We start from the raw sequence: 20,318 nt of genomic DNA on the forward strand, positions 1-20,318 counted from the left end.
ATTGTTCTGACAGCAGTACAATGTTACACCAGCCTCACAGCGGAGCCTGATGAAGAGCCTTGTCAGAATAAGGGTCAAGAAAGGGTCAGCTTTGTTTCATTCAACAAAGTCTAGCCTAGTTATTTCAGTTTCTGTCAAAAAGAAAAAGAAAAATCATAATCTTTGGGTCACCTGTAAAAACTGTGATGTTTCATATAGGGCTGCTCGATTATGGAAAAAAATATAATCACGATTATTTCGGTCAATATTGAAATCACGATAGTTTAACACGATTACTCGTTGACTTCTGGAAAGATGTTGCAATTATTGAACTTCAAAAACAGTGGAAAAAGTTAAATAAATCAACAGTAAAAAAAAACTGTGAAATTTACCTTGATACTTTTCCTATTTAAAACTTTATTTTTTCATTCAGAATTCAAGAGAAAATAAGAGTTTACTTGCAAAACGTGATGAGGTAAATCATTGTTTTTCTCGATTATTCTGTTTTTGTGATCATTGGGAGCCAAAATCATAATCACGTCGATTAAATTTAGATTAATAAAAATAGCCCTAGTTTCATAGTTATATACTAAGCCATGTTAAAAAATAAATATTGTTTAGATTTCTGACATAGCAGAATAGTATGGCAGCAAAGACAGGTCATATTAATTTTAAATTGTAAAATTGAACCACTGGGTTTATAACAAACATTTCTTTGAAAACTGGGTTTCTGAACTCAGAAACACAGTTGTGGTTTAAATTCCCCTCTTTGAAATTGCGTGAAAGTAATTTTTCATAAACTTTTTTCTTTTAGGTTCACAGTGTACCTAATATAATATAATCATTTTATCATATGAAGTGACCAACACATGATATGAAAATAGATCTGAATCTATTTGGGTATTTCTATAGGACGGTTCCTTGTAACACAACACAGAAAACAAAAGAAAAAGTGAGCCAGATGAGTGAGAAACAAGGTTAGGCCATTTACTAACATTATTATTACAACCAGGAAGTGAAACCTGTTTGTGAAAGGAAACAAAGACACAGAGTATGTATGTGTGTGTGTTGTGTGTGTGTGTGTGTGTGTGTGTGTGTGTGTGTGTGTGTGTGTGTGTGTGTGTGTGTGTGTGGTGTGTGTGTGTGTGTGTGTGTGTGTGTGTTAATGCATACTGCTCTCAGGCTATATTTGGAACTTGCAGTATTTCTGTAATTTCCAAAACAAAATGTTTAGAAAACCAAGTGAATGATCTCATTTTCTTTTCTCTATTAATTCTGATGTAATTCTACAGCGATAATTTTAATGTTCAGTTAAGTCACAATTTAAGTAATGTAGCTAACTACCTGTTATGAAATGCCAAACATCATCCAACGGCCATAACAATACCATGAGTGCAATCATATTTAGTACGGGTGACCCCACTGGGTATGAGACAGATAGAGCCTGTTAGTGCTAATGCGTAGTTACCCCCCTCAGTTTATCCCTTGAGATACAGAGAAATAGTTGCTATTGAAGCTGCAGGTTTAGCCTTAAGGCCCGGGCATCTCTCTCTTTTAAAACATCTGTCATCCTGTCATCCTACTCTCTAGTTACTTTTGTACACAGTATTACTTTCTCCAGTGAGGCAGAGCAAGATAAAAAAAAGCTCATTTACACTTTGCTTAATGCATGATAATGGATCTTACATTTTCTCTCCTGGCAGTGCTCTGCAGATTAAGACAATATGAGAAGCACCTCCTCCACTCACTCACAGATATCCAGATTACAGCCATGCAGCAGTGATCAAAAGAACTTCAGCCAACATTTTCACCACAGTCAAAAGGTTTGACATTACAGGAAGTCATTATGAATGTTTTTTTGTGGTTTGTCTCATAAGTTATAACTAGACTTGCGCAAGTTAAACAACTGTCAAGTGAACATTTCACATGTCAGAGAGCGTTTTGTTGGATTCCACTTTTAGCCACACCTTTAACTGACACTTTACATCTTTTGTAAACAGTTAAAAAAAAAAAAAAAGGTCCCAAAAAAACTAAATAAAACAATGATCTTTCCCTATGAGATTTAAACATTTATAGCTGGATTTAAATGCAATTAAAATCATATTGCTCAAAATGTAACAAAATCTAACAACTCTATAATTTCACAAGTGAAGGGCACTGAAATCACATACAAAAAGAGAAAGCTGGAGGAAAGCCAACATGTGATGATGATGTTCTGCACCATGACTTGAGAAATGTCCATGACTGGTAAAGACAGCAGATTATGTTGTTTAAATGACTGGGTCGAGACTCATTCATGAACCATGGGAGACTCGGGAATGGGCTGCCAGGGGCCACAAATAGAGAAAAATGATTATCAAATGTTTCCAAATAAAAACTATCAAGTAATTACGCTTGCAACCCATTCAATATCCATATACATACAAAAAGATGATACAAAGCTAACATACAAAAAAGTGACACCCTAATCCTACAGTACACTGCCTTAGATGGTCAATTTCTGCCAGCAGGATTTACCAGCATACTGTATATTCAACCACACTAGAGATAATCAAATCAGCCAAGGTGGTGATTGTATGGTCGGATAGGTGGTTAGATAATGTCTGACTTGGCATGAAGGATGATGATAGGTCTGTCCTTGTCCAAATAATTTGGTTTGCAAATACAACTGTGCACACATAACACTGACATAAGTCAGCAACTGGTTGGACCAGTAACCAATATAGATGAATGACCTCCTGTTTAATATCCCTTTAAGATGTGCCTCTATTTGGGATTATAACATTCATACAAGTACAGTAGTACTGCAAATCACCAGGTAAATGTGATGGTAAACTGTATTGTGTGTGTCATGTGCACAGTTTAGTACTGAATGTTGTTGTGCTGTTAAAATGAGTAGCTCAAATTTGGTCACAATGATAAAGAAATCCACAGAGTAAAATTATTAAGATGTATGATGATGATGATGATGATGATGATGATGATTATTGTGTCTATGTCTGTATGTATCTATGCATGTCACAATTGCCCCTTGTTTTCAAAACAAGACATGCAATATTAGCATTTCATAGATGCATGAAAGTAAAATGGTTTGTACAGCCACTCCTGTTTGCCATGGGATGGGTTGTCAACATCTCCGTGTTACATTACAACCAGATCTGCCAGCAACCGGTTCATCTAAATAAACAATCCACAACTATCCTCATGCATACAAGAGAGAACAGGGTGCCTTTCTGTTACGAGGAGTCACATACGTGTACATCTGTGTGATGGGGAGCAGATATTCTACAGGTAGTGATGCTGCAGAGGGAGAATGAGAGCAAGTGAAAGCAAGAAACCTGTGAGGGCTGCTTGTAAGATTAGATCCACCATTTATTACAGACCCTGCTCCTGTAAGTGTTTCCACGGGTCACTTTGAGACAGCAACCAATCCTCTTGAACAAATTACAGCACTGTAGATCTTCAGAGCAGCTTAAAGCCTGATGGGCCACCAAGGCTTGAGGAGAATTTTTGGGCACTTATACAATTCAGATGCTACAAGGACATAGAAACCCTTATACATACTGCCATTCATTTATACATTACTGGTATGTTATGTACAGCATCAGTCATATTTAAGCCAAGCAAATTTGAATCTGATTAAACTGGGAAATAGAGCGCTATAGTCATACGTCAGATCAGTTGAATATTAGGAGGTCTATAACAATGATTTAATCTTGATAATTCTAACTGCCCTATTTGAACAGTGTTAACAGCATGAGCTTTAACTAAACGGAATTAATGTGATATTTTCCATTATTTTTCAGTGAACACAGGCCACCCACTGAATTAATGACCGCCTCTTTGTAAGGTCACAAAAATGTAATACACTTTCAAATATGCAGAGGTGCTCTTTCACAGCAAAGGCCATATTACTTACACTTCTCTGATGCAACATAATTCAGCCATCATCCAGCTGGTACTCCAAATAGGTTAATAATGCCAAGTCTTGGTTGCATATGCTCATTGACCTGGGTCTGTTAATAATTAATAACCAAAAAATGATAGTTATCATGAAAGCGTCACCTAACTACACAAGGAGCTTAAAAAGGTGCTAGCCTGACAAGCCAGACCCACATCAAGATGTTGGGTCTGGGAACTCACCATTGACAGGGCTCAATCCGAGGGGCGGGATAAACGGTTGTCTTTCAGATTCCCTCTGCACACAATAGGATAGCGCTACAACCAGGCAGAGCAACAAAGAAGGTAGCGAAGCTAGTTTATAGATTAAACTTTTGCCGTATCCAGTCGGCAAAACTCCGAACACATCTTCCTTTTTTAAGAATTTTTTAAAAAACTTTTTTCTCAAAGAAAAGCTCAACTCCAAGTCTTCCAGAAGACCGCTGTTCCCAGCAGCAGCAGCAGCCATAAGCCCGCCCACCGACTCTATACACGATGTGATTGGCCTGACCAGAGTTTGGTTTTCCAGCTCGCAAGCCAACGGAGAGTGCCTAGACCCCCCTGGCTGCAAATTAAATTTGCTGCCGCTAGGGTGCGTCTAGATTTCTAGGCTATAAAAGGTGCACTATGAGTTCCTGCATGACGTCACTTCTGTTGACGTTCCAAGTAAATACCAAACAAAACAGAGAAAGCTCGCCCCTCCCCCCATGTTTCCGTAATTGTCATGACTTACTGACTAACTGTCACTAACCCCCACCCCATCCCCCAACCATCTTGTCGGTGATTGGCTGGGACATGGTTTGTTGTATTTTGGTGCACAGCCTGTGCCCCTAGTGTTTGTTTGACGTTTACGACCCCTGTGTTGTCTCCCGAGACCAGGCTTTTTCAGTGTATTCAGGGTGCAGGCAGCTAGCCGATCAAGGAGAGATGCCTACGATTTGAGACAAAAATGAAATTGCGCTGAAACCATGCAGGAACTCATAGTGCACCTTTAAATAAAAAATAAAGTAGAATCAGCATCCACTTCCTTACAGTTGAATAACTGGAAATAAACAACAAACTGAAGTTAACTTAAAGAAGTGGCTAACAGGTAAGCAGGACTGTCAACATTACATGTAGTCACAAAATCTTGCTGCTATGTTGTCTTTCCTGTCCTGCCTGTTTGTGCCACTTGTGCTATGCCTATGAGGTTGTCTGTTACATGGACTGACAGTGTGGCTTGTGTGTGTATGTGTGTGTTGGTGTTGATGTTGATATTGATATTGACCAACTGTTCTTGTTTATATGCTTGATCTTTTTTTTTTACATTTATAGTCAATTTTACTTATATTGGACTAAACCTGTATGTACTATTATAATCCTTTTATCTTTTTAGGTGTGACATTGTACGATCTGTCCAGGGACAGCAGATGTAAAATAGCCTTTTGGCTAATTCTGGCACACTTTACATGTGTATATGTATTATTAGTGTGCATTGTCCCTGTTAAATAAACAAATAAATAAACAACAAACTGGAGTACGGAAGATATTATGCAATTTTCTTAGCTGCTTGCAATTGTTATTTGTCATGTCAATACATGAAGCTGACCCAACAAATGACATTACTATTAGCACACTTGTATTTTTCATTCATTATTCCTGTTCACTTTATAGCTGTGTCTGTGTAATTTCTCAAGCTGCTCATGCAGCAGGAATGCTAACAATAATATTCCTTGACAGAGGGCGGCCTGACCAAACAAGCCTGACCTTTAATGCTAAAAGCACTGCACTTCTCCAAGAGGAACAAAAGGATAAAAAAGGGCCAGTCTGGTTTATCTGGACTAAGGCACCACTGGTGATACAAATCTTGGAGGTACTTATCAAATATCATATGGCTGTTGGGTGCTTTGTCATAATATCTGCAGAACAGCCCTTTCTCTTGCACATAAGTAGTGACTGCTCACATCAAAACCAGTGCTCTGTACACTGTTTTAACTACGGGCCTTGTATTCAAACATCATCTTAAGAGGGTTGAATACAAGATTTGCAAGGTAAAGTCAATCATCTATTTACTTACCGTTTTGCAGTCACGCCAGAGAAGGCCAGAGTGTACAAGGATCGTACATTATTTCTCCTCAAGACAACATTTTGACAACATATGCTAAAAAAGAAGCCCTGACTACCATATAGCAAAGACAGCAAAATCCTTGAGAGAATACAACTTTGAGCATGAATTTTAAAGCAGCTAGGATACCATTCAATTTTAAGGGACATGAGGAAAGCGTCTTTAAAGCACCTTGTGTGACTGGTGTGAAGCCTTGTTTTCATGACTAACAAAGACAGGAGCCTTTACTCAACTGCTGTACATCAAACTTCAACAGCATGAAGAGGTTGTCTTCATCATCCGTTGTAAATCTCAAAAAATGTATTACATTTTTCTTGTGATGACAGGACTTCAAGTTTTTTTTTGCTTCCTCAGCTTAGTAAGGAACTATAGTGTTGGTCCATACAGACTCAAAATCTGGAGGTATGTGGACAATAGACAAAAAAGGTGTGAGTGGAGACTGAAGCTCAACACTCATTAGTATACAGTGTATAGTATGGGAGACAAAACACAGCCCTGTGGGGCCCGTGTATTTATAGACTTAGGGGAGGAAATAGCTGTGTTAAATCTAACCTGCTGGGATTCAGGAGAAAATTATTGATCCATAGAATGAGCTTTGGATTAACTCTGAGATCCATCAGCTTGCCCACCAGCAGATGGGGTTGGATGGTATTAAACGCACTGCTAAAATCAACAAACACAATCTTCACAAGACTATGAGGTTGTTCAAGATGCTCATATATATACTGTTGGTCATTGTAAGCAGTGCGTCCTTAACCCTCCCACTCTGGCTGGTACGCAAACTGATAAGGATCCAAGAATTGCGAGACCTCAGTGAGGAGATGTTTTCAACACTATCTTCTCAAAGCACTTCGGTACTGAGGGTAGGGCAACTGGCCGCAGGCCAGCTTGATGCATAGGTTAAGAGGCATACGAAGCAACAAGCAGCTATGCATTTTTCTTTGAAGGGGGCACAAACAGACCACCACAGACCTACAACCCTCTTTACCACTACTTGGGTGGCACTCCAGTGTTAATCTAGTGAAGCTATAAATGTGTGTGAAATTTTACTACTATTCAAGTATTAAGTTCACATGGCATACCACCCATGCAGTGCTAATACCACCCAAAAAAGGGTCACAGTTGCCTTATGCAGGGCTCTTACCAGCAATAGAGCTTGCACCAACAGTTCCTCGCTGGTTACATTTCCACTGATATTAACTAAATAGATATGTTGCTGATTTAAATCCAGCTCTGTGTCAAGTCAGTGTGGGCAGTGTGTTTAGATGAACAGTACAGCTGGGCAATATATCAACATTATATCAATATTGTGACATGAGACTAGATATTCTCTTAGATTTTGGATATCGTAGTATCGTAAAAAATGACAAGTGTCGTCTTTTCCTGGTTTAACGACTGCATTACAGTAAAGTGTTGTAACTTTTTGAACGTACAGACTGTTCTAGCCGTTCTATTATTTACCTTTACCAATTAATGTCAATGAGTAGGCTATTTATCAAAGATATCATTTTGTAAATATTTTGTGAAAGCACCTAATTAAACCCTACAATATCAGATTATTGCCGAGGTATTTGGTCAAAAGTATCTAATTGATTTTCTCCATATCGCCCAGCCCATAATCAACAGTGTTTGGCTTTTCTCCGTGGCGGCATCACGGCAGACCTGCACCGCTCCACCCTCCGTGCACTGACTCCACAGGGGGGAAGCCAAACCCCATTGATCTAAAGTAAACACACTGCCCACACAAAAACGAAGCTAGAACGGCGCAAAGTATCCCTTTAATGCAAATAGTGTTAAATAACTGATTGATCATACATACATACATACTATAGCTCTTAACCAAATCGGTTCATACAGTACATAAATATTTCTCAACACATTCAATACATTTCCATAAATGCAACGTCTCCTCACCTGACTCGATTGTTGCAAAACTTGGTGAACTGCGGCTGGTTGAGGTATATCAGTCGGGCATCTTCTTGGTCAGCTAAGGACGTCTTTTCTGTCGTGTCCTCTGTCTTTTCATATCCTGTAGCGTAGGAGGATAAAAAGACATTCTATAAGGAATAAAATCTGCCTTGAGCACACACAAAAGTAAGATGAAAAGGGGTTTTGAAGTGTTTGAGTTGGTGCGTGTCCAAAAGTCCCTAAAGGGCTCTTTGGAGTCTGTAAAAGGTAAGTCAGTGATTCCAATACTCAAAGTGAAAACTATAGTGACCTTGGTGCTTTACAGGCCTGAGATATAAATGTTTTGTGTGCTGTGATGGATAAAGTTGGCATTGTAAAATGTCTTATTGTAATACTTTTCAAACGAATTGTTCACAGTCTGAAAAGCGTGTTAAACTAGATTACACCTTTATTTTATTTTTCAAATTTGATGGCGTACAGTACACAATGTATTAGTCATTGTAGTAGGCTACACTCACTGCAGCCTACACAATACATTGACGAGACATTTGTAATTATCTGCGTGATACACTTGCCTCAGATCAGGAGCAATAATCTAATAGCAGTATAATGCTCAAATTATTATCTTAATGTAATGACAAGGTGCTTTAGAAAATATAACAGTGGGATTGCCAAATGACGTGTCACTGACAATACATCTCTCATTACCTCCTCCACAGTAAAAAGCCAATTTGGAAGAAAACCCTTGTTATAATAATACAGGGAATCACCAGCTTTATGTTAAACAGCCTAACTCATCCAAAGTAACATACATCTACTGTATAGGAAAGCAACAATTGTGATATATTCCTGTTAGAGTTTGGAATTTCCTGTTAAGATTGACATCCTGCTGGCAACAGTAAATACAACTAATCTGAGGATCAGCTACAGTAATGTGGTGTCATATAACCACAATACAAGGGTACTGTACATGTTAAGGCTGTGATCCAACTGTATTTTTTAATGATTGATTCCACTGTTTTAATTCCAAACCGTACAGTTTACAGAATGCATCTATTCTTCACGCAAATATTCTGTCTTATTGAGCATTAAATGGAGAAAAAAAACCTAAATGTTTAATTGTCAGAGGCCGCCATTCACTGCTGAAAACAAAATCAACAAACCCTCTCCTTGGGTGGATAACTATTTTTCTCTCCATCGCTAAAAGAGTCAGCACTGCTCCGCTCCCACTAGGTTCAACAAAGTGGGATGGAGCCATGTAGGCAATATCAACACATCAAATGAGGGCTGTACGTGGGTCGCAGAGATGCTAATGTATATGAAACATTTCTTTCCTGTTTTTTTTTTTTTTTTTTTTAAACCACACACAAATATTGTTTTTATTTTTTGATTGGCAAGAGGCATTTCTGTGTCTTACTTTGCCTCTGTAGGCAAGGTCTTAAACGTCACAGATGGACAGTTAACATGCATGCTTTCCATGCTGGAGACAGGTGCTGCGTCATGAAAAAAGGATGTCTAGGGATGTCTAGGGGATATCTCAAGCCTGTAGCTTGAAGCTGCTTACTACAGTGAAAGACGGAAAATAGTGACACACAAAAGAATCTCTTTATTAAATCAGAAAGTAACTCGCTAAATGTAAAAATATGTACAAGGACTTACATCCTGTATATCCAGTGTATGTATTAACAGGGTAAGATTAACTAATTTAAATACAAATGCATGGTTTGCTCCTAATGCCTTGGTAAGGCTGTCCTCTTTTAATCATCCCTCAAAAATCTGAACACACATTAAATACTATTCCAGCTATTCATAAACCAATAAATAGCATAGTACAGACACTTCAGCTGGCATGTAATAAGACACTAAAAGGTTCCATGACATGGTGCTCTTTGGATGCTTTTATATAGACCTTAGTGGTCCCCTAATACTGTATCTGAAGTCTCTTTCCCGAAATTCAGCCTTGGTGCAGAATTACAGCCACTAGAGCCAGTCCCACAATGAGCTTTCCTTAGTATGTGCCACTTCTGTGTCTGTAGCTATTGAGGAGGAGATGGGGGGGGGGGGACAAAGTGGAGGGTGGGGGTGTGGCCTTGACCAACTGCCACTTTGCTCGTTTGAAAGCCATGATGTCTCTCTCTCATGGGTGGGCCAAATTCTCTGGGCGGGATACCCACATTATATCTTGGTATAACATTCACCGTTATCATTTTGAAAACCTTGTCAAACATCATGCTTATAACATCAGTGCCAGCTTAAAAAATAGGGCCCTGGTTAGGGATGGGCGATAGAGACGATATGCAATATAAACAATACAAAATTGGCCTACGATATTGATTTTAATTATATTGCATTATCGCGATAATTCAGGTTGATGACGCAATCTACCTGGGAAGTTTAGAGCCACGAGCTGCAACGCGTCATCGTCATCTTGAGTAAACATGGCTGAAATCAAGTGTGTGGGACCAAAAAAAATTTACCGGGAAGTTTACGGCCCCCGCCGTACGGGTTGAGCAGAGGCTGCACAGTTTGACCAGCAGGCAGCGGCGCCAGGCCGCCGGATGGTGTTGCTAACAACTTGCAATGTATAACTATTATCAGACCGGGAAAAGTCCCGACTCTCGTGTGTGTGTGTGTGTGTGTGTGTGTGTGTGTGTGTGTGTGTGTGTGTGTGTGTGTGTGTGTGTGTGTGTGTGTGTGTTACATTAGGCTGCAGGTAAGAAACTTTGTTTGAAATATGTTTTTATTTAAAGTATCTGTGCATATTTGCCTAATACTGAAAGTATTTTCAGTACAGTAACATTATGTTGTATAATTACAGTTTTGAACAATAAATGTTCTTTCTCTTTAAAAAAAAAAAAACAATACATTTAGCAGTTTGGTTTTCCTTGAGGTCTATGTAACCTGGTCTGAAATGGTTCACACTGACCAAGCGTCTGTATTTTGTGAGTTGGGAGTTAGAACGTGTTGGATAGACATAAACATAAATCGTTTTTCAGTCATTTTTAAAGCAAAAAAAAAAAAAAGCAACACGTTTTTCAAAATTGCAAACAAATTCTTAGCCTTTTTGTTTTATTTTCAGACATTTCATAGATCAAAACGATTAATTAATTGATAAAAATACTCAGTTTTCACTTCGCAAACATGAACACCCAGTTCATGTTCATGAAACTGACTTCTCCATAACTTCTGTGAAGGTGGAAAACAAATTTGTACTGAAGTACCATCTGAAGCTAAAATATCTCACACATCTACAGAGGTAGATTTGACAGGCATCATCTTGTTTGTAAGATGAGAAATGATAAAATTCCTGAGGTTCACATTCCCCTACCCTCGTGTTTTAATGGATATGTCTAGATTAGTGCCCTCAGCACTGCCAAGCGCGCACTACTGTAAAACTCGTAAGTCAACAGTTTCCTCAGACTCTCAAGTTGCATGCATGTGATCCGGTGGGTGCTGCATGGCCTTCCCTATCATGCAGTAGTAGTGGTGTTAGGGGTTATGAGGTAAGGACAGGCATAGCATAGCTTCCACAACTACAGTTAAACCCTGGAGTTTAAAAATGGAAAGAAGGGTCACTCTGAGGCATGGAGGGAGGGGGACACAAGAGAGGAAACATCAACAACAAAATGCAGAGTCATAAGACCAAAGCCTCATACCGGATATGCCCCACTTGCAACCTGCGTACAGTCTCTTTCTTTCTTGTCATGTCAAGAGGAAACAGAAGGCCGACACAGTCTTCAAAGTCAAACTTACTCTGCTGCTTTTTCCCCCCCTCTCTCATTTTCACCTTACTCTTGGCACTTTCTCACTCATGTTACACAAACCCTGAATCTTAAGTTACAGGGCTTGTTATTTTAATGATCCACTTTGGCTTCGCATATAGGATTACTGGAGGAGTGAGTGCCAAACCTTCCTTCTTTCCACCATTATCTTCTGATACTTTCTCTCCTTAGCATGTACTCGAGGGCTAAAAATAACTGGCCCCCTGTAGTCATTTGGTCTCAGGGGAAAACACGGTTCGGCTATCCCAGCCCTCTTATGCAAGACGTCAGATCAGCATAGGTGGTTTATTGGATTAGCGTGGTGGCAAAAGGGTGTATGGATCCAGGCAGGAGATTAAAGAGTGGTGCCTACTGCTTAAGCAGGGAAACTTCCTGCCGTGATGCCTTTGATTATCACATGTACGGTTTGAAAGGATAAATATAGACTAGATGTGTCCACAATACGATGTAATCAACTAGTGATTCCTTGAAATAAATGACAGTTCGGTTTTTTTGTGTACAGTGAAAACAGTGTTGTCTAGAAAGCAAGACAGAGGTTGGTTGTTTTTAAATTTGGAGTATATGCAAGACATAATAAAATGTCAGTAAAGCAATCGTTTGCTTATAATTCACTATAATCAATTCGAAAAAAAAAGAAGAAGGAAAAAAACGTGCAAACACGTTTCAACAGGTGTTTCATCTTCCCACATAATAGGACACAGAGTGAAATTGAATTTTTGAATAGTGGTATCTTAATGGGATTTAAATTTTGCCCTGGGACAACTATAAAATATACTTTCAGGCCCGGTGTCACCACAGCACTACGTACTATTCCTGAAGAGTTGATCCACTGATCCTTCATCACCTTGGTGGTAGGAGAGGAGGTGACTTCCCTCCTCTTGCCTGTAGGCCTAGCCTTTTTCATTTCAAATTAAACTAGAACTCGCAGCCAAGAGCTCACCTGGTGACACTGGGAAGACAGGTGGTTAGGAATGAGTAACAGCATTGAGTAAAGGTGAGGAAAAGGACATTGACTCAAAGGCATGCTACCTTTTTTCAGGCTGCCCAAAAAAACCTGGACACCGAAATGGTGAAAAACTCCAGTACTATACAGTTTACAGTGTTTTTACATTTTTCACAAGTATTTTTTTTTTCCATGTATAATGAGTTTTCAAAAATAATCACTGATTTTGCTTTAATGCAGAGTTGAAGTAATTTTCCCCGATTTGGCCTTGGGGTTAAGGTGACCGCCGTGAATAATAAAAAGGTTTGAGTACGGCCAGGGACCTGTGTTGCATGCCACTCCCCATCTCTCTCTCTCTCTCTCATTGTTTAACTATCATCTCTCTACTGTACACTACATAAAAGAAATTATATATATATATATATATATATATATATATATATATATATATATATATATATATATATATAAGTCATACAAGAAAAGATTAGAGAAAATCATAATGTAAAATTTTGAGTCAGATTCTGAGTAATATATGGCCAGTGTTCTAAGTGAAACTCAAGCCTCAATAATAATTGATTATATGCCAAAGCATGATCTCGGCTTGCACATCAAGAGACAAAGCCAGCAAACATAGTAAGCCAAGAATCTAAATCTTTAAGAAGCTTGGGTGATCAAGGAATTAGTGTCTACAATGACAAATGAAAACAGGGGAATGGCATAGCTGGTGACTGCAGCCCAAGGCCTGTGTGAAACAGCAGGCCAGAGGAGCTGGCTGAGCAGCTGTGATGGATGTTGAGTCTCTGTTCTGAATGGGCCCTCGCAGCAGGAGTGTGCTATAGTAGGCCAGGTGCTGCAATGCACCAGTTGCAGCGGGTACAGCTACTGCTTAACTTTTACCCTCTCCTTTTAGCAGCTTTGACACAAGGGGTTTTATACAAAGTTTTATCAAGAACTGCAGACAACACAAACTCTTGGGTTGTGTCAAACGTACAAAAGGTGGTAATAAAATAGCACTAATAACAATACTTTACTCTTATCTGTTTCTACATTTTACAAGACAGCAGTTTGAATACATAAATGGTGCAGGAAATGGATAGGAATAGCACATATTTTTTTAAACTTTTCATCAGCACTTGTTTCTGAACCGTATAAACAACATATGTATGCCTATGTGGTCTCTTTTGTTTTCAATCTGATTGTATACAGTTATGCTATTCTGACACTAGTTTGTTAGTTGCTTGTTGGCAGCAGAATTACTTTTAAGTCTTGACCAATTAGTTTTAAGAGTTGTGGCATGTATTCAAAAGCTACAATCTCCAGGTTTCTGCTACAGTACAGTACTATTCTCGCACACCTGATCCAATTAAAGGCTACATATTGAACACTTTAACTGGATTAGAAGAGCAAAAGTAAAGCTAAAGCCAGAAAGTGGTCAGCTGGGCTTGAGTTGTTCTGGCCCATCAATCCCACAATTACAATTGAATAGGATGAATAAAAGCAGGCCTCTATGATGTTACAATAATAACTCATATCAGCACAGTGTGGTGTCAAAATGCAAAGCTGTTTCAGTTGACATGCCAAAAGAAACAATGTTAACCAGCTTGACATTCATGTGCACCCGGACTGCAACTGTGGCCTTCACCAAATTTAAAAGCAGCACACAAGGCCAACCCTGACAGGTCATCGCCACAGTCTAAGAGTCTGGGCGGTGAGAGGTGGAAGAGTTTCCATTATTAAAATAGCCTCTCCCCAGCTTCCCCTCTCCAAGCATTAATGGGATCTACCTCCCCCCATATCCCACTCATTTCCTTAGTTTCTAACACATTGTGTGGATAATGTCCTCAGCCACCACTACCCCTGATGTCTAAGTCGTAACTGCTCTGTATATTCCCTGGTGGACACTGTGCATTTTCTCAGCACTAATTTCATTAACTGTGGGCGTGTCACGGCTCAACTACCCCGACACCAATAAAGATAGCAAGAATGGGAAACAGGGCAGATACTCACTGTGAACATGATATCTAATCTGTGTTCTATTAGGCTTCATAACAAAGACATTTCATCTATTAATGAAGCCAGCATATTACCAATACTAGATGGCTGTATAAAAACAATGTTAGAGACATGGAAAGAGAAGAGAGAGAAAAGAGTAACCATGAACACAGCAGCCAAATAAAGCTCAGCAAGAGTAGAGAGCAGAAGCACACAGCTCTGGAGGGGAAGCCTCTGGAGGAAGGATCAATGCCATCAAGTGTCGTAATGAGTTTGGATGCAGGCCAGATGTCAGGATTATTGCTTGTGTCAGCCAACAGACAGACTGGTGAAACAATAGTCACAAGGGGCACGTATTTTGGAGACAGTGCCCAATGGGAAAAAACTGGGCCCAGCATGCTTTGGCATTGGTGAAGACATGCCAGTCTTCCCCGGTCTGTCTTTTTATCTAAAGTGTAGGTTACAGAGACTCTCTGCGACCATTCAGCATGGAAAATTCCTTCTGTGATACCGGCGAGATTTTTAAGATACCTAAAGTATGTCAATCAGCATAGAACACTTATTTTACTTATATCTTCACTGCTAATTTGAGTATGTGTACATGTAGTCAGGCTAGTCTCTTGAAAACTGCTGAACAGCATGGTTACAATATAGTTCAACACAAACAAACAAAAATGAATAGAAGAGAAATGACAATTACTCTAGAATATGAGGTAACAATTAGAGGTGGGAATCTTCACTGATCTCCCGATTCGATTACGATTATCATGTCAGCGATTCAATTCGATATCTCGATGCATCATGATGCGTCAAATACATTTTTCTATTAAAGCCATGTAGGATTTTTTATTTCAAAAACAAAACATTCTGCAGTGCTCTAATACTAAATAAACTGGATACATAAAACTACAGCACTGAGCACATGGCACTTCCTGAATCTGCAAAACATAACCGAATACGTAAACAGAAATGTTGTTAGGCCTTCATTAAATTGTAAACAGAAATAATCGATTATAAGCCTGCCTATTATCGATGCAGCATCATCCATGTCCACGATTCGATGCATTGATTATTTGATTAATTTCAACACCTCTAGTAATAATGTATTGTCCATCAATACTAATATATTGTTCATAAATAAAGCAAAAAACCATCCGTTGCAGATTTATGATCCTGAGTGGCAATGTATTAGCTCCGATCAGGCAGAAGTGGTGGGGGTGGAACATTATTGCTGCCATGACTGTCAACACAAGCAAGATTAAACACATCTAATGGCAGCAATGACAGGAACAATAACGACCTGATATTCAAGCATTTGACCGAGCACAGCACGTCATGACACTCCAGGATCAACTACTAGAAACTGTTGTTAAAGTCGAGATATTTTTAGCGACCGAGATTATTCCGTCTACTCATATTTGATCTCAAATAAAGCTTTTCTAACAAATCGTAAAACGATATCATGTCACATGCTGGCAGCATTTTACAACTTCTTTGGTCAGTACTATGTCTATGATTACACAGTGATGAGTCAGTTGGCTCCATGACTAAGCCTTAGGATTCTTCAGAAAGGCCCATGAGTCAATCACTGGGGGTATAACATTCATCTGGAGGAAAATCAAATTGTAAAAAAGGCTTTTTGTTCTTCCAGAAATAGGTCCAGGCAGAGTCCAATCTAACTGTTTGAGATACCGAACAAGCACTAATAAGCCTGAGAGGGTTTTAGGCTGGTCAATAAAGTGTAGATGAGGAGGCACGTGACCTGGCCAGAACTAGGCTTCCACACGATTCATTCAATAATACCAGGGTGGGTGGGGGCACGCAGCTTTGGGCTACTGACATTGATCTAACACGAACAAATGAATGGCAGCCAAATTACAGTCAAGAGGCTTTGTGAAGAAAAACTGCATCAAATACTCTGAAAGCAGAAAATGCGGAGGAATGACGGGAGACAGAAAGGTGAGATGTAGTATGGAGTTCAGCATTGTCAGTCTGCACATTGTTCACCTTCACCTGAGGCCATTTGCCATAGTTATTAGGGTCAAATTAGTTCCAAATCGCTGGGCTTTGGGATTTCTCAACGCACTGAGCCTAATGTGCCATTTATATCTGCTCATCACCACCAAAGAAAGATCTGTACATGATTCATTTATTCCAGATAAATATTTCAGTAGACAGAGCAGCTCTATTCATTGGATCCCAGAGATGAAGTCCCAGAGATGAAAGTCCCACCCCTCCCCATCCATTGATGGTATTGAGCTGGAGGGGGATATACATATTGCCTCAATCTAAGCAACAGTAAAATCATCCATAAGTCGCTTATCAGATCACAATGTTGTAACCAGAACTCACAAAAACAACAGGGCAGCTGCGGAATTAATCCCCCTCCCTTTGCGGCTCCGTCTGGCTCCCCATAGGCTCAAACGGCCTACAGTGGGACGGACAGTTCAGGGACAACACAGGCAGCTGGGGCTTGCTGTGACATCACAGGGATGGCCTGGCTTAGCTTAGAGAGGATCTACAGGGACAGAAACCTTTCCACTGTGTGCAACTTTATGAATGTTAAAAGGAAAGGGCATATGGCATGCAATTCAAAGATCTGAAAAAAGGAAATAGACCTTGTGAATCATATGGTCTTTAGTGTTGTGTCAGCGTTGTGCCCGACCTCAAACTACTGTTCCTTGTCTTCAACACAATGTATAAAATATTGCACCAGGTTCTATTGTTACAGCCAAATCAACACACAAGGTGTCACAAACTTTTTTTATTTGGATTTAGGTCCCTCCACAGCTGTTGTTTTCAATTAATCCAATAGTCAACTGAAAGAAAACGAATGAACAACAAACATGGTAAATCAATGAAAAATGTAATTATACTATAACAAATAAAAAAAAAACTAAATTACAGGATCGTTAGAGTTACAAGAAAGTTAATAGAAATCATGCTGAGAGAAAAATGAATGTCTGTACCAAATTTAACAGCATAGCTGTTGAGATATTTTACTAAGTCATTTGCTGTTTACAGCCTAACGTGAGAATTAGCCACTTCTTTGTTTTGTTTTTATGATTGTAAATTTAATACCTCTGGATCTTGGACAAAAAAAAAGCAATTTGAACATGTTACCTCAGGCTATGGAAACTGATGAAATATGATGAAATTAAGTTGCAGCCCTAAACTTCAGGTATCCTTTTGCATTCTAAAGAAATGTAAGGTCTAAAATCTATTTTGAACTTTTGTACCTCATTCTTCACCTGGACCCTTCCTCTTCCTGTATTCGCAGGGTACAAATGTAGGCGCACATATACTTAGAGGCTTATGCCTCGACGCAGAGGTCCAGGGTTTGAGTCCAACCTGAGACGATTTCCTGCATGTCTTCCCCCCCCTCTCTCTCTCCCCTTTTTCACCTAGCTGTCCTTTCAAGTAAAAAGGTGGAAAAGCCCCAAAAAAATAATCTTAAAAAAAGAAAAGAAATAAAGACCCAATGTTATTAATTTTCAGAACTGAAGGCTGACCTACGACTACGCCTTTACATTAGTCCCAGATCACTAGTGTCCACCTATTGAGACCCATAAACTCTCAAGTGTTATCTAAAGACAGTAATCATAACACAGTAGTATACCACAGTATTTACTGTAACAAAAATGCTGTACTAAATAATGTGTGTATTTAGTTGAAGCAGCACTGTGGCCTAGTTGGACACAAAAGTTGAGACGGGAACGAGGCCATAAAATGCTCGACATCTTGAGGGTCAAGAGCAGCAAGAGTTTTATCTTCCCAGCCATTGATGGTGTTTGCTTCCCTGTAGAGTGCCTGCCGACACCTTTCCATCTGACCTTGTCATCCCGCTGTGACACGAGCACATTGACTATCTTTTGGCACGTGCAGGCTTGCTGCATTTTCCTGCTGCTATTGTGTGTGTTTGTGTGTGCGCATCACATAGACAAACACAGCCAGGCCAGAAACAAGACACCAGCAAAAAAAATTATGATTGCAGATACATTTTAGGGCCTCTTTCTCAGTGTCTAATGCTGCTTTCGTGAATTATTTGACGTTTGGGAACAGGAGGAGAGAACACAGCTACTGTCTAAATCTTATGAGCTGATGGATGGGTGGAGGAGAATGGAAGATTTATCTCCCTACGAGCATGTTTGCAACGCAGCTTTTCAGTGGCTCGTAAATAAGGTTCGATCTGGGAGACATTACTGAGGAACTCCAGCTGACCTGCAGATCAGAGGCTCTAAAGAAATTCTAGAAACATTGATAATTTGGGGACTCCTGAACCATTCAGAACATTAACAGTAATTGAGTTTAGGGCTCAAGTTAGTGTCTCAAGTTTCTTTTCACAATCTTAAAATATTTTTGTAGCTAAATAGCTAACACGTTAATATAAAAAAAAAAACTAGTGCTGTCAGTTAAACGCGTTATTAACGGCGTTAACGCAAACCCATTTTAACGGCGTCAATTTTTTTATTGCGAGATTAACGTTCTTTTTGGCCTAGCAAACTTTGTAGTTTTTTTTTCCACGTGCTGTTGCAACAACTACTAATGTTAGAAAAACTACAACACCACACCGGATCTAGCTAGACCGGAAACAAAACAACAGGCACGCCGCACACACTTGTTTGGACTTGCGAGCCGGCAAAAGAGTAGTAGGCTAACGTTACGTTTTGAGTGGATGGCGAGCGCGAGACGCTGAAATGGATGCCAATAAGATTCTGAATGGAAAGTTTACTTTTAAAAAGTTGCCAAATGGTTCCATTGACAAGACCAAAGAGATCTGTGTGTTTTGTCGTTGTGAACTGAGCTATCATCGCAGCACGTCCAGTCTGAAATACCACTTGATGGCCAAGCACACAGCTGATGCGAATTCTCCCCTCGTCAAAGCCAGGCGACAAAAGCACAAAGTAAGCCGATCCACTTTTCCATGTTGATAAGAGCATTAAAATGAGAAAAAAAAAAAAATAAATAATGGGACAAAAAAAAAAATCAAGGGACATTTAGAATAGATAAAAATGTGCGATTAATTGCGAGTTAACTATGACATTAATGCGATTAAATCTTTTAATCGTTTGACAGCAATATAAAAAACAGAAAGATACATTGATTATATCAGTACTGCAAATGTGACTAAATTTGGTATAATATAGATTTTAAATTTTTTTGTTTATTTCACTTTTCCCGCTGAATAAAGGCCATCATATTCACATTTTGAAGGTGTAATAAGAAGAAATACTATCACTGTATTGCATGAGGCCAGCATATTGCTATTATTGATAGCAAAGGAATCACAGAGCCATAATATTTACTATTTCTCAGGATTTATGCAGATTCTAGGTAGATAATTTATCTATCCATAAAAACAGCAATACATTTGTACGAGCAAACTTTTTTCACATTTTATAGAAAAAAAAATTTAGTTTTTTATTATTATTAAGTTGGGGTACTTTATGCCTTTATTGGATAGTCAACAGTAGATAAATAAATTAAGGATAAATAGAGATGGAGAATGGCCAACGCAAATGAGGAAACGCAAACTTGCGTTTATGGTCAGTACCTTCAAACTCAACAGACTAAATGAAAAAGGAAGATAGTCGTTAGTTGCAGCCCTATATATGACAATGCAGTTTCTTGTTAACAGGCAATCTTTGTGACACTGTCTGCAAAGTTC

General features: G+C 39.1%; 1 protein-coding gene across 5 annotated transcripts in view; it reads right to left on the reverse strand.

Moving 5' to 3' along the window:
* atp8a1 (ATPase phospholipid transporting 8A1) overlaps positions 1-20,318 on the reverse strand; it is a 108,521-nt gene that overhangs the window by 83,761 nt on the left and 4,442 nt on the right. For all 5 annotated transcript variants that reach the window (XM_039813997.1, XM_039813996.1, XM_039813999.1 and 2 more), the window contains exon 2: positions 7,937-8,051. In XM_039813997.1, coding sequence (XP_039669931.1) covers positions 7,937-8,051 — 115 coding nt within the window. The remainder of the gene's footprint in view (positions 1-7,936; positions 8,052-20,318) is intronic.

This window comes from Perca fluviatilis, chromosome 10 (assembly GCF_010015445.1).
Source record: "Perca fluviatilis chromosome 10, GENO_Pfluv_1.0, whole genome shotgun sequence".
Classification (NCBI taxonomy): domain Eukaryota; kingdom Metazoa; phylum Chordata; class Actinopteri; order Perciformes; family Percidae; genus Perca; species Perca fluviatilis.